The 19,719-nt window shown below is 46.3% G+C and overlaps 1 protein-coding gene across 1 annotated transcript in view; it reads left to right on the top strand.

The window, feature by feature from the left end:
* The window catches only part of SLC5A12 (solute carrier family 5 member 12), a 254,456-nt gene that overhangs the window by 193,964 nt on the left and 40,773 nt on the right, over nt 1-19,719 (top strand). Inside the window, exon 9 of the mRNA XM_069221239.1 lies at nt 8,231-8,343. Coding sequence (XP_069077340.1) covers nt 8,231-8,343 — 113 coding nt within the window. The remainder of the gene's footprint in view (nt 1-8,230; nt 8,344-19,719) is intronic.

Here is a 19,719-nt window from a genome sequence, read left to right on the forward strand (position 1 = left end):
CTGCATCCACAATTCCGGGTCTACGTCCCCCCAGGGTTTATCTGGATTGACATTCACCCTAGCCCTGAATTCCTAGTCATAACTCAGCCAAGCGAACCCCCCAAAATGCATCTGGGCTTTTTTTATAATATCCATGTACTTAAAAAGCCCTATGGCCCTCTCTAGGAACTTCTCGCAGTATATGCTTGCAAAAATCAAAAAGGCGGAAGTCCAGTTATCCATTGTTATTGGAACTCTCTGCCTACGCGCTAACTCCCAGTCCTCTTCCTTGGATCCCTCTTTGGCTTGTATGTCCCTATGTAGGAGCTTACAAATTTCCACATATTCATGCTTCCATATCCTAGCTTTTGTTTTATCCGCTACATGTGAACCCAAAGGCATGGCCAGACCCATGTATGGAAGCCGCTTCCTGAGTCCCCCCCCATCTTTGTCATCAGACCCCGTGACCTCCCCAGTCATCTGGTTTCCTGTTTCACTCGCTGTTGTTATAACAGCCTCCTTAGCTTTTGCAGTGTCCCCACCCTGCAGTACGCCATCCGTAGTTGCTTCATGAACCGAGAAATCACCTACCCCTATAGACTTACGTGTACATGTCCCACTGAAACCAGAATTGTCCCTCCAAAGGCTGTGCAACTTTCTTTGATCCACGACCACGTGCCAGCCCGTGCCGCACCTCTTGTGGCATGCCAACAGGCATGGGATCCTGCAAAATAGAAACAGAAGAAGGGGTTGTGCAGCACTTGCGTCCACGCCCCCTCCCCTTAACACTGCTCGCCTCCGCTTCACAAATCTCCCCGTCCTCCCACTCATCCATATCTTCCTCATAATCGAACTCCACCACATCCTCATCATCCATCTCACACCTGTTATCAACACCACCCCTCAGTCGCAAATTATTCGCCAAGTCTTCTTCCAGGCCCTCATGGCGCACACCATCTCTGCGTTGACCCCGATCCAGTGGTGTAGAGAAGGCCGCCGAAGACCAATGTGCAGAGGCCGTGCTGTGCCCCATTGGCATCACCTTCTTTCTGCCAGCCTCAGACGCTGGCATTGTCCATCCGCGCCCAGCGTGGCCGTATACTCCTCTGGGGCTCATCGCGCTGATCAAACCTCAGGCCGCACAAGCAGCCTGACCCCTCCCTACCTCTACCTGCGGTACCCAGACCCAGCTACTTAAGCCAAATTCTGGAGGCGGGGTCCCATCCCCTCTAGACCTTCAGCAGCTCTCTTTTGCTGCCTGTCTCATGTCCCTGACCCGTCACTGTCCCTTCACAGCTGGGCCCACCTCTCTTCAGTCTCCGCCACAATGCAGCGCTGTTCAGGAATCCTGGCCTCCCAATCCCATGCTTCAACCAAATCCCACCTACCCTGCCTGTCACCCCCCCCCCCCCACCAGCTCCGTCCCTGCTGTCACCTTCCCATCACCAACCCTGGCTTTCCTGACCTGCCCACTCCCTGCTTTGGTCTTAACAAGCCCACCCTTGGAATTACCCACACTCTTACCCCTCTTTTTAATTGGGGGCCCGGGGCCCTTCACTGGTGCTGCACCACCCCTGGGGCAAGAAAGATCCAAAAGGGGCCCACTCAATACTGGGCCCGGGCAAAACCTGCTCTCCCTGGTCAATGGCCAATTCAGGTCCATCAGCAGTTAGCTGTTCAGGGGCCTCCTCTATTAAAACCTCTGGCCCTGCTTCACCTACTGTTTCCTCTTCTTCCTGCCCAGTGGCAGACTCATCTGTGTCTTCCCTGCTGTTTTCTTATGCTTTTTTGCCCCTCCTCCTTTCTGGGGAAGTACACGTGGCTATTACTGCCGCTACCCGCCCCAACGCGCTACGCGTCGGCCGCACCATGCAGACCCAGGCCTGGTCGAGTACACCAGGCCTGAGGAGATCGGCTCGGCCAGCTTCGCTGATAATGTGAAGCGTGGCCCTCACCGCTTCAGTGTCGTGGCCTGTTGCCATGACGCTGAAGCAACAGTGGATCAAAGCTACTAAAACTGCTCTGGCAAGGCATAACGCCTAATGCCGGTAATAACAGGAAGAAAGAACTTGCCTGCACTAAAGAAGGAAAAAAAAAACCTCCCGGCCAAATTCCGCTCCGCGTGATGATCGGCGCGGAAAGAGACCGATCCCTGCCCCCACACCCCTTTTATCCTCCCAACCCCTAGACCCACCCCCACCTACATGTACCCTATCCTGTCCTCTCACCGTCACTTCCTCCTCCCGAACGCACCCACGGAGAGACGAGAGCGAGTCTCTCTCTCCGGTGGCCCCTCCAGAGCCACCGAGCCCAGCAAAGTCTATTTTTGCTGGATTGGATTGTTTGCTCCGGTTCTTGGATTTTCCTACGGAGTCGCCGCAACATTGGTTTAGATGTCGCAGGTCCGCTTGTTTTTCAGCGACATCAGGACAATCAGTTCTCTAGTGTGTTGTGGGTTTTGGTAGCTGAAGGTGCCTTGTAAGCTTTCTTGCTGTTCTTCCCCCCCCCCGATGTGATTGTGGCAGTCAGTGGGCGCTACTTGGCCTAAACTGTCAGTGTGGGAGGGCTCCTAGAAGTGACCTTATGCTTGGATCCTGGGCTGGCTGGTCGGCATTACAGACACCCCTCTCCCACTGCATTTAGCCACTCGGTGAGCTGGAGGGGCGTAGGTGTGTGGTAGGATGGGAGGGAGTTTTTTTTGCCCTTAGTTCTGTGGCCCTTATGAGAAACTATCCCTCGCTAAGAGAAGCCTAATGTGTTAAAAACCTGCAGCACTTATGGTTTCCTTCAACATTTCAATCCAGGAATGTTCTTTTACCTCCCAACTCACTGACTTATAAGCTGTTTTGGGCAGCTCTTGGTGTGGTGGTGGTGGTAGCAGTCGTAATCCGGGGACGTGCTCAAGGAGGAGGTGTCACTTATTACTTCTCTTTCTTTTTTCATTGCCTACAATGGATTCCTCTTCTCATGTCTCCCCTTCTATGCTTCAACAAAAGAGAGCCCTCCATGGTGTTTCAAATGGAAGAGCCCAAGGGAGGCTCTGTATAAGGAGAAAGGCCGGGGGAAAGAATGCAACTTCTCTGTCTCACTTAATAAATTGGGAATGATAGTCACTCGCCCCTTGCCACGTCTAAAAGGAATTTTGTCTCCAAACATTTCAGCATTGGCCCTCTTTCTCCCTTAAGAGGGAGCAGTGAGATGCCCATTTGTTCTTGTACAGCATCTGAAGGGGTTTTCTCAGCAGCAGACTCTGTCCATCTATTGAATCCTTTGGAAGCCTCTCCTCAGGCTAGGAACTAGGGCCCAAGACAGTCATCTTCTCCTTGCCTTGCCATTTCCCTTTCCCCTGTGCCATTGGAAGAGTTCCGGTCCCCATGCTCGGACCATAGTATTGGCACTGTGGTCCAGAATGCCTCATGTTCTCAGAAGACCTCTTTGTCTGGGGAACTTAATGCAACTTTTGAATCTTTAGGAGGGTCTACTAATAATCAGCATACCGGCTCTTCATCTCTGCTGGATGTGATCTGCTTACACAAAAGACCTTATACCACATTTTAGAAACTTTAGTGTCTGTAAGATTTAATCAGGTTCACCAATCATATTATCTGAAAGACATTTGGGGTGAACTCTGTAATTTCAATATTGGTATTTTAGCTGCACATGAAGGCATGGGTATTCACTGCAGGTGATGGCAAAAGGAAATACCTGAGGTCAAAGTCAAGACCCGTACCCTCCCATCAAAAGGCCCGCTGTTTAGATCAATATTTAAGGTCCCCCATGCTGCCTAGAGGCACTCAAGCTACCACACCTTCCTGTAGGGAGGCTGTATCAAAATCTTGTGCACTGGCTCAGCCTCTCGTGATCACTTTACCGTAAAATGGCTGTTCAATGCTAAGTTACATGCTTAACTCGTCGCATCCCAATAAGTCTTGTAAAAAATCTGCCTCTGGACCCGTGACCCTATCTAAGTTCAATCAGGGGTCTTCGGAACGGTTGCTGGATATTATCTGCCAGGGGAAAAATAATTTACGGCCCCTGAAACATAAAAAAATCCATCAGATATTCCATCAAATCCCTTTACTTTCTGGGATATCCAGGGATGACCTAATATCTGTGGGATTCCAGTGTGGAGACCAAGGAAAGGATAGTTTCAAGAGTCTCTTTTATTTCCCCCTGTATTGCTCAGCTGCTACTTAATGCGGTAGATGACTTGGCCAAGACAGGTTTGCAAGCTATCAGCCCCGCCTAAGAATCCCCCTTTCCTCTGACCCTCAGCTCAAGTCTACCCTCCCTCCCTCCTATTTTAAGTGTCCATGGTGGGATAATAGCCAGTCATTGGGAGCGGCTCTCACCCTATTCCTAATACAGGCCTTTACCAGGTCTTAGGAGAATATGGCCTATGACCCAGGAATTAGGGGTGGTATTAGTCAATGACAGGCTGTCTGAACCGTCTGGAGGCAGGGTAATAGATTGACCCCTCTGCTGCAATTTACCGATTCTGGAGGTAGGATGGCTGGTCCAATTCCCCCTAGAGTGAGGATTCCATTCCAAATCTGAGAATCCTGAGTTGGAACGTCCACAGTTTTGAGGGTTTCATGAAAAGCGTTGAAATGGAAGGAATATTGAAATCTTACCATGTGGTGTTCCTCAAGGAGTCATAGTTGTGAGAAGATAATACTATAGAAGGCTTCATGGTATTAAACAGTAAAGGGTTGAGTCAAGGTACTGTGAGAGCTACTTCAGGGGTCCTAACTTTAATATCGACTAAGGAAATTAAGAAATCATTTCAAGTCATAAATGTGCTCAGTGGTTTGCAGCTCTCTGTGGTAGAACTTGGCCTGATTGACAATATTTGTAGGTGCTTTCTTTTTTATGAATGTTTATATTTCCGTAAAGAAGAGTACCAGGGAATAAAGGGCTGGCTGGGATCTTTTGAACAACCCTTTCAGAATTTGATTGCAAAATGTTTAAAGGCAATGATAATTATGGCTGGGCATCATAATGCCTCTATTTTTCCTGCCCAGGCAGATTTACAAATGGAAGATGCTTTGGATTTTTATAATGTTCCCCTGAAGCTTGGTTCCCTCCCGGATCCATTAAACCGGAGGTCAAAGCCCTGAATCAATGGCTGATGAATAATGGGTTGATCTGTTTAAATGGCCATTTTTAATAATGATATACCAGCAGCTGCAACATTCCGGCCAGGCCAATCAGCAGTTCATGCCTGACTGGCATTTTGGTCTCTTTTTAGATTTTAAATTACCAAAGTATCAGGGTAGTGACCATTGGGCCATTTTGGCAACTCTTGGCCTCTGTGAGCAGGAGACGACAGAGAGGGTATTGTCATTGGAAGTAACTTACCCACGGAGGCTCACAACCTGTCTAGATCCCATCTATCTACAGCTTCTAACTGTGTATCAACTAACAGAAAATGCCATGGTTCTCTTAGTATGTTCTGAGAACAGAATTGTGTGGTTTAATGAAATTTTGCCCATTGTGTTGGGCTGTATAACTATCAAAGTGTAGATCACAGATGACTTGTTATGCTGAGGGGAAAGGTTGGTTTGATTTGTCTTGCCAGAAGTTGAAATGTTTAGTGAGACGAGCATCCACGGAAGCTAAGCGATGCTCAGGGAGTGCAGTATTTCAGGAGCTGGTTAAGCTTAAGTCCTAATACAAGCAGTTGGTTAAAAAGAAAAAAAACATCTTTCTATTATTGTATGTAGCACAAAATGCAAGAAGTTATTCCTTCAGGGTATCAGCAAAAGTTTTGGGCAAAAGTTAAAGAATCTAGTGGCCAAAATAGGGGGGACCCTTGTATATATGATTCCTGAAGCTACATAGGCAGCATATTCGGTGGATCTATAAATGACAGTTCTTCCTCTCTAGGTTGGTCTCAGGGAACTGCACACAAGAAGCTTCCTCCCTCTTGGTTTTCAGTAAAGGAGGTAAGGGCAGTTATTGATAGAATAAAGCTCTCAAGGGCTGCCGGCCCCGATAATATTCCAGGTATAATAATCAAATAAAATAGTCATTTGTGGGCAATGGTGTATTCTCTTTTGTTCTGCTGGATAGCTTTAACAGGCCTCCATCCACTTCTTGGAAAAGATTGAATGGAATATCATCAAATGGAATAGAAAGGATCCTATTTTTTGTTTTAAAAAGGGAAAGGCTCAAATCCTTCAAATTATAGGATGATTAGCCTTTTGGATATTTCGGTTAAACTGTTTTCTGAAATCATTTTATCCAAGTTAGAATCTAAGGTTATTACCATTGAGCAAGGGGGCTTAACGGAGGGTCATTCAACCATAGACCACTGTTTTGCTACATGGACTATTGTCCGCAAGGCACTAGAAGTGAATCAAAGACTGTGCTGTTGTTTTGTTGATTTCCGGACAACCTTTGATTCCGTGGACAGGGATACCCTATAGAACAAACATGAAATCTGAGATCTTCCTGGCTTAGTGTACTGCAGATTTTACATAGTGATAACTGGGCCCAGATGGAGCTAGATAAATTGGGCCAGTTATCCCAGAAAATCCCTGTTAAGCGCAGCCTTCAACAGGGGTATGTTTTGGCTCCTCTGCTTTTTAGTTTATTTCTTGCTGATCTTCCTATCTTCATATGCTAAACAAGGTTTCCTCTCTCCCAAAATTTGGAATCACCATATTGCCTGTCTGTTTAATGCAGATGAGGTGGTGTTGTTTGACTGCACCCCAATTGGCTTGCAGATGAAATTACACTCCCTTGAAATATACAGCAAGCAGAACCAGCTGCAAAACAATCTAGAGAAGACTAAGGTGTTAAGTCTTTGGTAAGAGAGTTAAAAACTTCAGCTGGTATCTCTATGCTTGAGAGGAGTAAATAGTTGACTCCTATGAATACTTAGGTTCGATGTTTAGGAGGAACTTAAAATGGAACTTACAGTGGGACAGTGTCAAGAAGAAGTTGTTGCTGTGGTTGCAGGCTAAGTGCTTGTCTAGATTTAACTGGCAATTTGGAGGGTTGTCCCTTATTCCTTTATTGAGGGCATGTGAAGTAAAAATTCCCCACTTGGGTCTTTATGGCACTGAGGTCTTTTCCCTTGAACCTGTCTGTGAGTGGGACTGATTAGACGGGGTGGTTCTTAGAAGGCATTTGTCGCTTCCACCATGTACTGTAGTCCAGGGTATAAGGAGGAAGTTGAAACTTGTCTCCTGGAACCTGTTGCCATTCTTCCAGGCCTTAAGGGCTCTCAGGGGATGGTGAAGAAATAAAGGTCTCTAAACTCTGCTGGGTTGAGATCCAAGCTAGTGAAAGAAGGTTGGCAAGGAAAGTAAGAAACAGATTAAGAGATGTTAAGCTTCTATATTCTGAGTGTTGTATGACTGTGACTTGGTCACCTGTCCCAAGTAAGCAAATGTTGAAAGAATCAGCAGCAAAGGTTGCTGGGAAGCTCTTCCTGGCCTATTTGATTGAGAAATCTTCAATTAGCTTCTCATTACCTTCCCCAGGCCGGGGTACAATTTTCCCTTAGTTGATGCAGTACCGAACCCTGGCCTGCAGAATGAAATCTTAAAGATAAGGGTGAAATGTAATACAATCTATTCATCCTGTCCCCGCAGGGCCATGATCCAGACTTATATAGGTATTTGCCCTTGCCCCTGAACGTAAAATGCTCTTTGTTGCATATACCTATGGACTCTACTGTTTATTCTGCCAATCGGATTAAGCTTTTAAGACCTTTGTTTTTTAAATATAGAACAGTGCGAAGGCTTGAGGCAGAAAAGAGTTGCTGTCAGAAACGCGTTACCTAGATGTGGCAATAGGAATTACGCGATTTTTCGTTCAGTTTAACTTAATTTGAATGTTGGGTTACTGTAGGGTGGGGTCAATGGGTGGTGTGGTTGGGTTTTAAGCCATTTTACATTGTAACTGTTTTAATGCTTGTTTAGAACGTTTAATGGACAATTTTCAGAATAAATTTGTGCTCATTTTCTCTTGGTATAGATCAACACACTTGCATCGTACATTCTAAGGCAAATTAGGAGTCTTTTTTGTGACTGTTCAGTTTCATTTTCATTCTGCACTGGTAAAAACGATTGAAAGGAATGGTTTATTAAAAAATAATGCATAAATAGAAAAAATAGCTTGAATGGTTGAATATAAGCACAATATGTAATTACATGGATTCGGGGGTTCACTTACTGCAGTGAACGTGATTGCACGCTTTGTTGCTTAGTTTTTGTTTTCTTTTAATCTTAAATTATAGCACAGTTGCGGGCAGCATAAATGCTCTTGCCACAGTCACTTATGAGGATTTCGTCAAAGCGTGCTTCCAGAATATCTCTGATAGAAAAGGTGCTTGGATCTGCAAAGGTTTATGTGAGTATCAGTGTGGTTAGTTTCTAGATATATGCATTTTGTATTTAGTTCATTCTTATGTTTTACTCCAGAGTTTCCCTGGTGTAGAGCTAAACATAACAGCACTCAAAACACACATCACCTGAAAGGGAAGAAAACTGAAATCCTTCTCTCGTGGGCAATGATAATAATTTTTATTTTTCACATCCTTTTCAACTGATAATTCACAAAAGATTGTCTGACTAATCTTACACAAATTGTATATATACATTTCTGACCCGAGTATTCAAGACAAGTTCCAGAAATCTCCCTATATTACTCATTGGGAGTTTACAGATGCAGTCAGTGTCATCCTGAATCTTTTTGCTTCCTGCCTCCTATTTTTTTCTGACCTGTCGCTGTTGGCTTTTGAACTCTGAGCACTTTCCCACCGCTAACCAGTGCTAAAGTGCATATGCTCTCCGTGTAAATTGTATGTAATTGGTTTATCCATGATTGGCCTATTTGATTTACTAGTAAGTCCCTAGTAAGGTGCACTAGAGGTGCCAGGGCCTGTAAATCAAATGCTACTGGTGGGCCTGCAGCACTGGTTGTGCCACCCACATAAGTAGCTCTGTAATCATGTCTCAGACCTGCCACTGCAGTGTCTGTGTGTGTATTTTTACACTGTAAATTCGGCTTGGCAAGTGTACCCACTTGCCAGGCCTAAAACCTTCCCTTTTCTTACATGTAAGGCACCCCTAAGGTAGGCCCTAGGCAGCCCGAAGGGCAGGGTGCAGTGTATGGATAAGGTAGGACATATAGGGGGTTATTCTAACTTTGGAGGAGGTGTTAATCCGTCCCAAAAGTGACGGAAAAGTGACGGATTTACCACCAGCCGTATTACGAGTCCATTATATCCTATGGAACTCGTAATACGGCTGGTGGTATATCCGTCACTTTACCGTCACTTTTGGGACGGATTAACACTCCTCCAAAGTTAGAATAACCCCCATAGTAATGTGATTTATATGTCCTGACAGTGAAATACTGCCAACTTCGTTTTTCACTGTTGCAAGGCCTGTCTCTCTCATAGGATAATATGGGGGCTACCTTTAAATATGATTAAAGTGTAGATTCCCCTAGAGAGTAGATGGACATTTTTAGTTTGGGGTCCCTGAACTCACAATTTAAAAATACATCTTTTAGTAAAGTTGATTTTAAGATTGTGCGTTTGAAAATGCCACTTTTATAAAGTGAGCATTTTCTTGCTTAAACCATTCTGTGACTCTGCCTTGTTTGTGGATTCCCTGTCTGGGTCAGTTTGACAGTTGGGTTGTTTTTCACCTCGCACTAGACAGTGACACAAAGGGGGCTGAGGTGTAACCTGCATTCCTGATTAGCCATATCTGCTAGGAGGGAGGGGTGGAGTGGTCACTCTCATCTGAAAGGACTGTGCCTGCCTCTGTCAATGCCTGCTCCAACCCCCTGGTGTGTGTCTGAGGCCTTGCCTGGGCAAGGCAGGATTTCACAAGTAGGTGTGAGTCCCCTTTGAAGAAAGGTGACTTCAAAGACTAAAATGGGTATAAGAAAGGCACCCAAATCTACAGACTTTAGAAACACTTCTGGAACCAAGAGGAACCTCTGCCTGGAGAAGAGCTGATAGCTGAGGAAGAAGTGCTGCCCTGCCTGTGACTGTGCTTTGTGGAGCTTTCCTGCAGTGCTGCTTCTGCCAGAGTAAGAGGGCAAAGACTGGACTTTGTGTGCCTTCCATCTTGTGAAGAAATCTCCAAGGGCTTGATTTAGAACTTGCCTCCTGTTGTTTGAAGTCTCAGGGACAGCAAAGACTTCTCTCTGCCAGCACCTGGAGTCTCTGGAGAGACTCCTGCTCTGACAAGTGGTGCCCTATCCAGTTCCTGGGCCCTTGAAAGGAAAGCTGGTAGAAATCCAAGGAAATAGACTTCAGACGACTCCGGACCGACGCCGCTGCTGAATCCGGTAACGCCGCCTGCACCCGACGCCGTGACCTTCGCTGGAACGCGACGCTCTTCGCAGGCCCAATGCCGCAGCAGCCCCGCTGAAGTCTGCGACTCCGTGGAAGTCGCCGCACCAGGTCGTGACCGACGCCGCTCGAAGTGCACGGATTCAACGTTTCGCACAGACGCCGCGATCCCCGACTTCGCGCATCGGCTTGTTTTCACTCTTCACCAAAGGTACTGTACTTGGGGGTCTACACGACTCAGTGTCCGGCGCCGCTGGTGTCGGCTTGTTGGAAACGACTCCGTCACGACGCCGTGTTAACATCTCATCGAAGCATTTTTTGTTTCTAAGCGCTATTTTTGAGTTTAAATCTCTAAAAATTCATAACTTGACTTGTGTATGTTGGATGTTTGTCGTTTTGGTCTTGTTTTGTTTAGATAAATATTTCCTATTGTTCTAAACCGGAGTTGTGTCATTTTGTAGTGTTTACATGAAGTTACTGTGTGTGTTGGTACAAATACTTTACACCTAGCGCTCTGAAGTTAAGCCTACTGCTCTGCCAAGCTACCAAGGGGGTAAGCAGGGGTTAGCTGAGGGTGATTCTCTTTTACCCTGACTAGAGTGAGGGTCCTTGCTTGAACAGGGGGTAACCTGACTGTCAACCAGGAGGGGAGCCTGTACCGTAGGGCCATCTGCTGAGGGAGACCCCATAGTGTCTTGAGAACTTGGGGGGGTGGCTGTAGCGTCTCACCAGTTCTGGTGTTTGGCAGTACCACTCCCAGTGAGGGGGTGCAGAAGTCCAGACTGAGGGTAGAGAGGGGGTTGCAGGCCCCAGTAGAGAACCTGGAGGGTTGAGGGTAGCTCTGAGGTCAGAGCCCCCCAGCAAAGACCTTGGTGATACCATTACTGGGCTGGGGGAACCAGGCTCTGCCAGATGGGCAGAGGTCAGGGGACCGCCGCCAGTCATACTCTCATGTGGCACTTAGGGAATGTGTCTCCCCTTGTGGGGGGTAGGTATGTTCCCAGAAAGTCCTGGATTGCTAGGCAGTGGTCCAATCTGAGGGTACGGACCCTAGGCTGGAAGGTCAGGTGCAGGGGTAAACCCTGATGTGATGGGGGGGGCGGTTTGCCCAATCACCCCCGGTGCAACTTCTATGGGTACTTTCCATGGTAGGAGGGTACTGACCCCTGGGAGTAGGGGCTAGGAAGGGAGATACTCACCTCTGACCCCAGTTCAATTCAAGGGTATTTGATTGAAGGGCTAGGCTCAGGGTGTGCCCCCTGACCTGGAGGGAGGGGCTACTGCTAACAGTGCCCCTACCAAGTTGGGCTCACTCCTAGTAGGGCGGTGCAGGACCCCAGAAGGAAAGGCTGGGGGAGGGAAGTCTTTCCCCTGGCCCTGGTCCAGTATACAGACCCCAGGTTGGAAAACCAGTCGTAAGTTAACAGCCTTGGACTGGTAGGAAACTTGTGCAGAACTGCTTCCACAAGCAGCCTGACAATTCTGGACTCGGGGTACTGATCATACGGGGAGGGTAGAGCCCCAGAGGGGAGGACCAGTGTCAGGCTGTCATCCCTGACTTGGTGGAAGGGAGAGTGGTCAATGGGTGCCAGGCACCTAGGGCTACTGTCTCCCGCTCTCCACAGTCACAGTGGTTGGAGAACCTTGAAAGGCCTGGGGCCTGGCTCTCATCCCTGACAGCTGTCAGTGGCCACTGTGGCTTGCTGTGCTAGCTGACAGAGTTGCCCCTTGCGGGGAGAAGAGTCACACTCCGGGTGTGGAGTGGGCCACACTACTGTGTTGGCCATGGTGGTTCTGTCTGCCCCCTGGGATACATCTGTGAGCAAAGTAAGGTTAGATGCTGCACAGATGGTATCTGCAGGTGAGGAGAGAGGTTCCCCATGGGTTAGCTTAGAGGGCCGTAGGAGTATGGACAGAGGGATCCGACTGGAGCCAGGAAGACGTAGAACTGACATACCCCTGCTGATGTTGGCCTAAGTCCCTGTTCTATTGCCCCAGTCAGGAAAGGCCATCAAGGTATTGATTGGTCTCCCTGGCTTTAGGCTGGTGGGGGTTGTGTTGGAAATGGCCCTTTTTGCAGGGTCATCCCTAAACTTTTTGCCTCCTTCCTCCTGTTCTTTCTGACCTGTTTTTTTTGGCTTTAGGACTCTGGGCACTTTACCACTGCTAACCAGTGCTAAAGTGCATATGTTCTGTGTGTAAATTGTATTGGTGATTGGTTTAACCATGATTGGCATATTTGATTTACTATTAAGTCCCCAGTAAAGTGCACTGGAAGTGCCTAAGGCCTGTAAATCAAATGCTACTAGTGGACCTGCAGCACTGGTTGTGCCAACCACATTAGTAGCCCTGTAAACATGGCTCAGACCTGCCACTGCAGTGTTTATGTGTGCAGTTTTAACTGCCAATTCAACTTGGCAAGTGTAACCACTTGCCAGGCCTAAACATTCCCTTTTTATACATGTAAGGCACCCCTAAGGTAGGCCCTAGGTAGTCCCATGGCCAGGGTGCAGTGTATGTTAAAGGCAGCATATGTACTGATGTTTGTAACATGTCCTAACAGTGAAGTACTGCTAAATGTATTCTTCACTGTTGCAAGGCCTATCTCTCTCATAGGTTAACATGGAGGCTGCCTTTAAATATTATTAAAGTGCAGATTTCCTTTGGGAGAAGATAGGAGTGGGTATTTGGGGTCTCTGAACTCACAACTTAAAAATACATCTTTTAGTGAAGGTTTTGGTTACATTGTTAGTTTGAAAATACAACTTTTAGAAAGTTGGCATTTTCTTGCATAAACCATTCTGTAATCTGCCTGTTTCTGGATTCCTTGTCTGGATCAGAATGACAGTTGGGCTGTTTTTGCATCTCCACTAGACAGTGACAAAAAGGGTTCTGGGGTGTAACCTACATATCCTGATGGACCATCTAAGCTAGGCTGGAGGGAGGAGTGCTCACTTACACCTGAAAGGGTTGTGCCTGTCCTTACACAAAGCAGTCTCCAACCCCCTGGTGTGTGTCTGGAGCCAGGCCTGGGCAGGGGAGGATCCTGTAAACAACAGAGACTTTTGTTTGAAGTTGGGCAACTTCAAAGGCATAAAGGGGTATAAGTATTGGACCTAAAACCCCAGACTTTAGATTAGGTCAAGGATTCAACAAGAACCTGTGCTTTGTTGGGCAATCCTGAAGTTGCTGCTTCTGCCAGAAAAAGGGGACAAAGACTAGACTTTTTGTTATATTCCTGCTTGAGAGGTGTGAGAAAACAGGGCTGATTGCAGAGGCCCCATAACTTTTTGCCCCCATTTCCCTCTTTTTGCTGGTGTTTTCCTGACTTTGATGGTGCCCTGGGTACTGCTAACCAGTCCCAGGGCCTGTGCTCTGTGTAAAATGGATAAGCAAATTAGGCTAATTATAATTGGCTAAGTTAACCTACCTATAAGTCCCTAGTATATGGTAGGGCATGTAGGTTTAAGGACCACAGCATAGGTGGTGCACACCTAGGTGCACTGCTGAGGTGCCCAGTGTCATTTTAAAAGCAAGCCTGCCTTGCTGGCTGCTTTTAAATTAAAGTTATATGCAAATTCGACTTTGGAATTAAAGGTACTTCCAAAGTCTTAAACTACCTTATTTTTACATATAAGTCACCCCTAAGGTGTGCCCTATGTGCCCCTAGGGCTGGGTGCCATGTAACTATAAGCAGGGACTTTATAAAAATAGATTTATAAGCCCTGGTGAGGTAAAAACAGCCAAATTTGTTTTTCCCTCATTGAAGTAAATGGCCTTCATAGGCTAGAATGGGCAGACTTTATTTTAAATTTTAAAGTCTCCTTAAATGTTGCATACCAAGAATTTGGTATCAAATTAATTGTTGTAATAAATCCTACAACTTCCAGTTGTTGGATTTAATATAACTAGTTCAGGAAAAAAGTTTAGACTTTACCTAAAAAGTTGCCAATTTCAGCTCTGCATTGTTTTTGCTGCTGTGCTCTGATTGGCCAGCCTGCAGCAGCTTCTGCCAGGCTGCCTTGATGAGGTGTGAAGTGGCCAGGCTTCACACAAAGGAATGTGCTTGGGGGAGAGAATCTCCCCTCAGCAGATGGTGAGGCAGGAAGGGGGAGGGCTGCCAAACTGGTCTTCAAAGGCAGAGAAGGACATTTGCAGCACCCGGCAACACCCCCACATCCTGCAACCCCAGACAGCTAGGTGCCCCCTTGATTAGATTAGGAGAGGGCAGGAGAGGGATGTGTTTATGATTTTTAGCCACACCAGTGGGTGGGCTCAGCCAGATGTAACCTCCAAAAATCAGATTCATCCATGTTGGATTTTTAGAGACTGTTGCCTTCTGGGATGGATTTTTGCCACACTTCCCAGGAAGTGGTCATCACAGGGGGACGACCCTGTCCCTGATTGGAGAACCAGGGCCCCCCTGCTTTTCACCCAGGAGCAAGGATAAAACTGGCAGACCTGCACCCACACCTCAGATCCCCTCCAGAATTCAACAAGAAAGGAACTAAAGAAGAAGAAGGACTGCCCTGCTGGACCCCTGGCCTGCACCTGGAACCTGCACTCAGAAGGACTGCACCAGCTGCACACTTGGGCTTCACCACAAGAAGGACTTTGCCTGGCTTCAACTGGTTCAAGGAGGGACTCCCTGTTTGCTACAGGTGAAAAATTGCTAACCAGAGTCCCCTGCACCAACTCCTGAAGAAAGCGACCAGCTGACCACTGTCCAGTGGCCAAAAAGGAGTTTGCGGCAGGTGCATTCTGGGAGTTGAAGTCCGCACCCCCCAAGGACCATCACAGAACTTCTGGACCCTTGGGGTGAGCTGTGGACCCCAAAAGAACCTTAAAAGAACATCTGGGTGAAGCCCCAGAAGTTTGGAAAAGATTTGAGAATTTTTTGAAAAAAGCTCCAGAGAGGGACCGACCCGCCGCGGAAATTCTAGCCGGCTTGCCTCAACCGCGACCCGGCCTGACTTCGTGGTTCGTCCCGGTAAAGAAAAACATCCGAAAAAGAGACTAAGTCCGAACGTCAAAAGTTGACCGGGACCTCCCAGCCATCGTATCCGAGAAGGGCTCCATGGACGTCGGATCAAGATCCAGGTTTACCCCGGTCAAAGGATTTTCATCTCGAAAAAACGACTAAGTCCGAAGGTAAAAGTCTCCACCGAGGAAACCCACATCGCGTATCCGGACAAGGGCTCCAGGAGGTCGGATTCAACTGGCAGGTTCGTCCCGGTGAAGAAAAACTTCAAAATAAAGACTAAGTCAGAAGGTAACTTTTTAACCGAGGCCTCCCGCGACCTGTAGCCGAGCAGGGCTCCATCGCGGTCGGCCTGAAAGTTTGACTTTGCCCCGGTCGAGGTGCAACCAGATGACCCGATTGGCGCTTTTTGTTTCTAAGCGCTAGAAAAGTAATAATTCTTTAAAAATTCATATCTCCGGTTCCCCTGAACCGATTTTAATTGTTTTTGTGTCATTTTAAAGATAAAAATATAAACTATTTTTATAAATTGGTTTTGGATTTTTAAACTGTTTCCTGTGTTTTATTTAATTACTGTTTTGTGATATTTGAATGCTTTACACTTTGTCTCCTAAGTTAAGCCTTGACCCTCGTTGCCAAGCTACCAAGGGTTGAGCTGGGATTAATTTACTGAGACCTATATGTACCTATGTGGAGGTTAGTGGCTTGTTGCTAGGTGTAGGTACCTACCTGCCCTACCAATAACCCATTTTCCAACAAGAGGTATCTCCACGAGCTTGGACTGAGCTTTCTTCCTGTTTTGAAGGCTCAGGGACAGCAAAGGCTTCACCAACCAGTCTCTGAATCTGCTTGCTGTGGAATCCAGTTTGCCAGAGGGTGCCATTCCAGTTCCTGGGCCCCTGGAATTGAAATCTGGTGAAATTCCCCAGGAAACGTCATCAGGCGGCTCTGTATGACTCAGCAAAGCACTACACTGCACAAAACCTGCAATGCCGCCAGCACCTCACCGAGGCAGGAAAACCCCACCACCAATGCAGGACCGATGTCGCTGCAGCCACTGACCTCCCTGAGAACTCATGAAAGTGGAGTGTCATTCACCCGACGTTCGTGACACCCAACTCCATTGCAGTGGTTTTGACCCTGTGGCATGATTGTGACACTGTGAGGTCACCTGCAGCGTCTTTACTTCGTTAGATATCAACCCTGCCGGAGGTGGACAGGGACCGACACCCCGCAACCAATGCCACCTCACCTCCACCACTCCGTAGCCAGGATCTGACGCCTCTCATCGAAGCCTCCGCTTCTTCACCCCACAGCACCGTAACCAACACCGCCTCAGATCCAGTGATACCTTGCACCCTAACTCCATGCACAGGCCTGTTTTTCCACACTTTTGCTAAGGTACTGTACCTGGGAGTCCGTGTGACTCTGTAACTGGCACCAGTGGCATTCCATTGTGGGAAACAACTCAGTCACGACCCCGCTTTAACATCTAGTTGCTGCATTTGTGCCTCTAGGCACCATTTTTGTGTTTTTGTTGCAAAATTCATCTCTTGTCTGGTGTATGTTGGATTTTTATAATATTTGGTCTTGTTTTATTAAGTTAAATATTTACTATTTTTCTAAAGCTGTGTGGTGTCCATTTTGTAGTGTTTTCACTATATTACCTCGTGTGTGTTGGTACAAATACCTTGCACATTGCCTCTGGGTTAGCCTTACTGCTCTTGCCAACCTACTAAGGGGGTAAACTGGGGTTAACCAGGTGTGTCTCTCCTTGTCTCTCCTTTTCCCTCACTAGAGTGAGGGTCCTTGCTTGTACAGAGTGCAAACTGAATGCCAACCAGAGACTCCATCTATAACACTGATGCACCCACTCTCATAGCCACAGAGACACTAATGCACCCCCTCACAGACACACTCAGATACCCATGCACCCACATACACAGCAAGTCAGACTCATGCACCCACTCACAAGCCCACTGACAGACTCATACACTCATTCACAGACCTACTCAGAGACTTATGACCCACTCATAGACCCACTTGGACACTAATCCACCTACTCACACAACTATTCAGATACTTATGCACCCACTCATAGTCTCAGTCAGACACTGATGTACCCACCCACAGACCCACCCAATCCCTCATGCACCCTTTCACGGACCCACTCAGACACTGACACACCCATTCAGACCCTCAGGCACCCACCTACAGACCCACTCAGGTCCTCACAAACCCATATACAGACCCACTCATACACTAATGCACCCATTCAAATAGCCACTAACGCAACCCTCACAGACCCACTCAGAAACTCATTCACCCAAATACACAGGAAGTCAGACTCATCCACCCACTCACAGACCTACTGACAGACAAATACACTAACTCACAGACCTACTCATAGACTGAAACATCCATTCACAGACCCACAAAACATTTCACACAATCACTGACAGGCCAAATGCACTTACTCATACACTCAGTTACCAACCTATACAAAAACTGACACACCCATTTTGAAATCATACAGATTATAGATATAAAACTCACTATAAAATAACTCAAAGAATCAAAAGTTACAGGGGTGTTATAGTTAGGAAATAGAATTTAAATAAAACATAGAAATTCACTGAAAAAAACAAAGGTTACAGGGATGTTATAGTAAGGAAATAGGTTTAAAAAAAACATAGAAATTCACTAAAAAAATAAAAGATTACAGGGACGTTATAGTAAGGCTTACATTTCACTCCTAAAAAATAGTGAAATTCAGCAGGTACATTTTTCTGAGCGAACTATAACTTGTGCCCCCGTAATGCACAGTTTATGGCCTCACATATTACATCACTCATGACATCATCAGTGACATCACTGATGACATCATCCAATTAGTGTGAGTGTTTTCTAAAAGTTTGAGTGTTAAGCATATAAACTGAAGGAACTACAAAAGTTAAATAGTGTACTTTCTGTACTACTGAGTGATACTGTATCTAACATATATTATGTAAGTGGCTGTGTGAGTGTGTGTTTCTGTGAGTGAGTGAGTTTCTGTGTGCCTGTGTGGACGGGCATGTGAGTGACTGTATGGGTGTATAAGTGGGTATGTGAGTAGCTGTGTGGGTGAGTGAGTGGCTGTGTGAGTGACTATATTGATGAGTGTGAGGAAAGGACTCTATTGACATGGTTAGCCTCCCACTTTTTGCCTGGAATATGATGTGGTTTCGAAACAAGTGCCCCTGCTAAACAGGTTCCCAGGCCCAGATCCCTTTCCCCAAAACAGTACTATGATTGGCACTTCAGCCACTGTCAGGCCTGCAAACTCTGATAATCCGAGTAAAAAACTTCTGATTGATCATTTGCCTTTGCAGTGACCAATGCCTGTTTACAGAGACCAATGCTTGTTTGGGAACATGTGTTGCACAAGCTTCCAGCATCCCTATGACTCAGACTTGGTGTGATTCCCTATGACTCAGACTGGGTGTGGCTGGTTGCAGCAGTTATTTAAACCACACCCGGCCTGAATGAAGTGCTTGCTGTAAAGGCTACCGGCTGCAAAGAAGGAATCTCTGTTCCTCAGCTTTTGATCTTCACGTTCTGTTCTATCTAGCATCTTGGAGGCCTCTTCTGGAAGAAGAAGAGTCTGAGGGAATTAACCTTTAAAAAGGTGATAATGCCCTGCATGCGATTTAAAAACATTTATTGCTAAAACTTGATACTTGCTGACTTGAAACTCGATAAGCGAATGTTCCAGGATGCGATGCGCCTAAAGGTGCACATCTTTGGTTTTTAAGGTCATTGGGATGTTTGCCCGCTTGTCATGCTATAACGCGTATCGTAGTTGCTTGCATTATACCACAGAAAGAAGTTTCTATTGAACGGTTATTATGAAAATTATATACTGTGAATGCGTTTATTATCGTTGAGTTTAATGTGGCATTACTATTGTTGTTAGCGATACAATGTACTGTGAATATGTTTATTATCACTGAGTTCAAAGCAGCATTTGCATTATTTCAAATTGTTGCTGGTGCTGCAGAACATTCTGTGTTTGGCACTTAAAAGAAGTTGAAGCTTATCTTTGCCATGCCCAAAATGATGCTGTGATATAACAGTGCTAAGCCAGTTGTTCATGAAGCTGAGCGCTACTGATTAACCCTATGTTTTCATAGTAATACAGAGTGAACCATAATCCTTGATATTAACCCTATGTTTTCAGTGTGATTTAAAAACTGAACTGCGTTCCTCGCAATACTAGCACAGTACAATGATTAACCCAAGAATATCTGGAGAAATAAGTTCCCTGAGTTTGTATATATGATTGTTGGCTATGTAAATGTCTATGAGTCAAGTGAGTCAGCATCTTGGGAAATCTCATCAAGGTGAAACATGCAAGATATCCACTAAATGTCAAGGAACATCTAAGTAGGCTTAA

The sequence above is a fragment of the Pleurodeles waltl genome, chromosome 3_1 (assembly GCF_031143425.1).
Source record: "Pleurodeles waltl isolate 20211129_DDA chromosome 3_1, aPleWal1.hap1.20221129, whole genome shotgun sequence".
Taxonomy (NCBI): domain Eukaryota; kingdom Metazoa; phylum Chordata; class Amphibia; order Caudata; family Salamandridae; genus Pleurodeles; species Pleurodeles waltl.